The 4,529-nt window shown below is 43.2% G+C and overlaps 1 protein-coding gene across 1 annotated transcript in view; it reads right to left on the bottom strand.

Moving 5' to 3' along the window:
* Stk4 (serine/threonine kinase 4) overlaps positions 1-4,529 on the bottom strand; it is an 83,407-nt gene that overhangs the window by 33,693 nt on the left and 45,185 nt on the right. The window contains exon 10 of the mRNA XM_021149719.2: positions 3,850-4,007. Within this exon, the coding sequence (XP_021005378.1) occupies positions 3,850-4,007 (158 nt within the window). The remainder of the gene's footprint in view (positions 1-3,849; positions 4,008-4,529) is intronic.

Here is a 4,529-nt window from a genome sequence, read left to right as displayed (position 1 = left end):
TAGCCCTGGCTGTCCTGGAACTCACTTTGTAGACCAGGCTGACCTCAAACTCAGAAATCCGCCTGCCTCTGCCTCCCAAGTGCTGGGATTAAAGGCGGGCGCCACCACCGCCCGGCCCATGTTTTCTCTTTACCATGCTTTACAAAATTAGCCACTGTTGTATCTTAACTGATTTTATTTATTGAACTTACTGGGTTTATGGTTTCTCTCATTATGAACTCAATGAAAACACAGACTGTCTTGTGCATCTACTCAGAGCTGGCAAATCATCCTAAACTCAAGTATTGCAGGGGTGGGGTTTTGTTAAACTCAAGTATTACAGGGGTGGGGTTTTGCTTTTGAAGATTCATGAACCAAACTGGATTTAAATTTAAAGACTTTTGTAGAATCAGGAATAGCAAAATGAGAATGTGTGAGTTCTCATAAAAGGAATATTCTCTTCAAAACTGTGATCTGTTTATAGAAATATCACTTTTAAAGTGATTTTTTCATTTTTTTTCATTTCTAAGTATTGTTTTTTAGTAATCACTACATATCTTAAACACTACAGGGAATCGTTTTCTTTCAACTTGGTAAATAAGGCAATTCAATTTTAGAAATGGGATAAGTATTCAATTTCAGATGAAAATATGAAGGTTTTTTAATATCAAGTTCTGCCACTTCTGATTAAATTATTTCCTATTTTCCAGTTTGGGCAAAAAGTTCATTATGAAAAAAGTAATGGCCTTCACAGGAGAAAAGAGGGTATCATTTTTAAAATTAAATACTGCTTGTCTAGAACTAGAAAGCCTCTCTCTGAGGCTGCTGAGGGAAACATGTTAGTTAGCCACACAGATTCATCTCCTAAGCTTGCAATAAGATTGTCCAGGGAGGCTTCCCACAATGCAGTGTGCCTCTACCATTATGGTAACTAGTAAGAAAAACAGAAACTCGTATGATATTCTACACTCTGACATCTTTTAGGTCAGACTTCATGGCTTAGTGTCACCAGAGGGGCAGGCTGAGGTACCACCTGGTGCTGTCCTCAGATTCTAGTTCAGTATCTCCTTGTCAACTGCTGGTGCACTGTGAGCCATCTTGTAGACTACCTCCAAATCCGTGCTTCAGGACTGTGGTAGGCCTCAGTATGGAGGCCTTAGAGACAGTCTGCCCTTGATCTTTAGAATTACTTCATGTACATCTTAATCCCACCTTCTTTCATTACTCAACTACGAAATGCCCTTAAAAGAGAATTTTAAAGAGCGAGTTCTGAAGGGACTGGAGATAGTTAAGACTATGTAAGCTCTTGCAGACAACCTGAGTTCACCTCTCAGCACCCATATTAGGTAGCTCACAACTGCCTGTAATTCCAATTCCAGGACATCTCATGTCCTGCTCTCTGTAGGCACTGTATTCATGTGCACATACTCACACAGATCTATACATAAAAAATATCTTTTCTAAAAATAGAATTCTAGGCTGGGCAGTGGTGGCGCATGCCAGTAATCCCAGCACTTGGGAGGCAGAGGCAGGCAGATTTCTGAGTTCGAGGCCAGCCTGGTCTACACAGTGAGTTCCAGGACAGCCAGGACTACACAGAGAAACCCTGTCTCAAAAAACTGAAATAGATAGATAGATAGATAGATAGATAGAAAGAAAGAAATAGAATTCTCAGGCAGGCAAGATGGCTCAGTGGGTAAAGGCAGCTGTCACCAAGCCTATGCTCTTGAACTGGGTCTCGGGGACCTACACAGTGGAAGGAGAGACTCAAACCCATGCACTGTCCTGACCCCATGTGAATACTGCGTTGTGCATGTATTTCTTCCTCCACATGCACACTGTGTCGCATGTTTCTTTAACAAATTCTCCTGGCATTCTGAAGGTAAAACCAGGGAAATGTATATCAGGACAGGTTGGCTCGGTCATATATAAATCCAAAATTTGGACTTGGATTTGGAACAAAGGCCCTAATAGCAAGTATCTCTAAGTGTGGGATAGGTTAGATTATGAGTAGCAAAGCGTCAAGTGGCCAGATAAGGTGGGGACTTGGAAACGTCACGCTCAAACGGGCAGCTGCTACTAAACCCAAATCGCCATCATCCAGTAGTAATGAGGCATGTGGCCAGATCTCCCAAGTTTCTGGGACAAGCTGGGAAAATAGCATTTTATGTAAAATATCTCAAGTTTTAAACACAAGCAGCCGATTTAAATTCTGTAGTATTCCACTGACTCAGAGCCGCCTGTGTGAGCTGGATGCGGCTCCAGCCATGGCTCAGCAGAGTCTTTGTGCAGCACAGACTAGACAGCTGCTAGCCTGCTCACTCATGGGCCAACTTCCCCGTGACCTAGCCGTCATCTTCTTCACTCTCTGAGGACCAAGCCTCTCTGTAGGAGCAGCCTGCCTGTCACACCAGGCTCTCAGCCAACAGCTCACCTTGAGAAAGCCAGGGCAGAGATAAAGGGGCTCTTCACACACTAACCAGTGACCTAAGATGGGGACAGCATTGCAGTGACTGCAATCTCAAGAGTACTAGCTTGAGGGCATCTGAAAATGAAGAAGCAGACAAGAGGACAGATGTAAGAACTCTTATAGACTGTGTGGCAATAAGGATGTGATTGCCTGACTGAAATTCAAACAGGCTTGCTGAAAGAACCAGTAAACTAAGAAAATCAATCTTACAAATACACTGAAGACAACTCCACAGGCAACATGAAGGAGCAAGCGGCACAATTCAAAGCTTGTGATCTACGCTGCCTCACATAGCAGGCAGAGCGCTCTAAGCAGCACTCAGCATCAGTATTCAGAAGATACATGCCAAGGCCCTGCAAAGGAACGGCAGCATGGGCTCCTGCTTATGGCCTCCTTTGTACAGTAAAAACACTACAGCCAAGTTCTTCCTGCTACATGTTAACAGAGGCGCCAGAGTACAAGTTTCAAAATATAAAGTATATCAAGTCACCTCCAGGCAAGGCATTCCTGTGAACCTCAAGAGGAAAGGGCTCCACTTCGGGATCTTTGAATCTGCCTGACAAACGGTTGCTCTGGAGACCTGTGTAGTTCCCATCCTCACTCCCTTACCCATACCCTATTTCTCTTCAGTACTCGACTCCTAAGTAAGAGATCACAAGCCCCAATGAACCACTAAAGACAGCTGCTTTTTCATTTGGTTATCAAGTGTACTGGCTAGTTTTGTGTCAACTTGACACAGCTGGAGTTATCACAGAGAAAGGAGCTTCAGTTGAGGAGATGCCTCCATGAGATCCAGCTGTAAGGCATTTTCTCAATTAGTGATCAAGGGGGAAAGGCCCCTTGTGGGTGGGACCATCTCTGGGCTGGTAGTCTTGGTTCTATAAGAGAGCAGGCTGAGCAAGCCAGGGGAAGCAAGCCAGTAAAGAACATCCCTCCATGGCCTCTGCATCAGCTCCTGCTTTCTGCCCTGTGTGAGTTCCAGTCCTGACTTCCTTTGGTGATGAACAGCAATGTGGAAGTGTAAGCTGCATAAACCCTTTCCTCCCCAACTTGCTTCTTGGTCATGACGTTTGTGCAGGAATAGAAACCCTAAGTCATCAAGTATCCCTAATAATTTCAACTGCACAAAACAGGAAACAGAAAATGGATGAAGGATTTTTTTATATGGAAAAAAAATGTCATTAGTCAGGGATCCCAGAACTTTTCACATGTCAGTAAAAGTGCTGTCTCAAACTAGTGAGGCCCTTGGCCCTGGAGCTTCTGCCAAGGGCAGTTACAGGGACTGGAACTTTGTAAGAAAATGCTCAAGGCTGGGGCCCTGTGAGCTGACTGGACAGTATGAACACAGTGCAGACCCCTCCCTTCCTGGAACACCATGGGTCAACCTCAGCTCTACTCACAAACTCATAGTCTCCATCCTGAGGGATTTTCCAATCAGAAGAATTCTTCAGAGAGCCAGATACATTCTTGCCAAAGCTGTTGATCTGATTTTCCTTTTCTTTTTGTTCAAAGTATTCAAGGAAAGACGGTTTTGCAGGCTGCATGGTCTCATCTCTTCCTGAAAACCAAGAAACACAGAAGGTGAGAAGGAACACAGGTATATGTGTGTGGTCAGGCCGCCCACAAGGGCTATAGTCTCTGGGTCAATTCTTTCTCCTGGATAAAGACCTTTTTATGAAAGACTCTGGTGAAGCTAAAGAAAAACACACAAAGTCTCACTCAAAATACTTCTTATGGAAATAGACAGATTGTGATGTCCCCCTGTAATAATATATATGTTTTTCCCAGAGTCATTATTTCTAAACAGAAAGATTTGGGCACTTCAACGATTCTGAGAAAGCTTCAAATAATAATTATAGTATTGTTGTTCATTTTATTATTATTGGTTTCCTATAGCAAATAACTCTGTGAGATATTTATATTAAAGATATTTCAGAAACAAAACATTTGTATCTCTCAGTCACTATTCCCTGTAAGCATCACAGCAGACAGACAATGCCATGGGAGCAACCGCTCTTCAATAAGCTGAAAGGAGGAGACATATTATATATACACACACACACACACACACACACACACA

This window comes from Mus caroli, chromosome 2 (genome assembly GCF_900094665.2).
Source record: "Mus caroli chromosome 2, CAROLI_EIJ_v1.1, whole genome shotgun sequence".
Classification (NCBI taxonomy): domain Eukaryota; kingdom Metazoa; phylum Chordata; class Mammalia; order Rodentia; family Muridae; genus Mus; species Mus caroli.
This window is presented reverse-complemented; position numbering and strand designations above follow the sequence as displayed.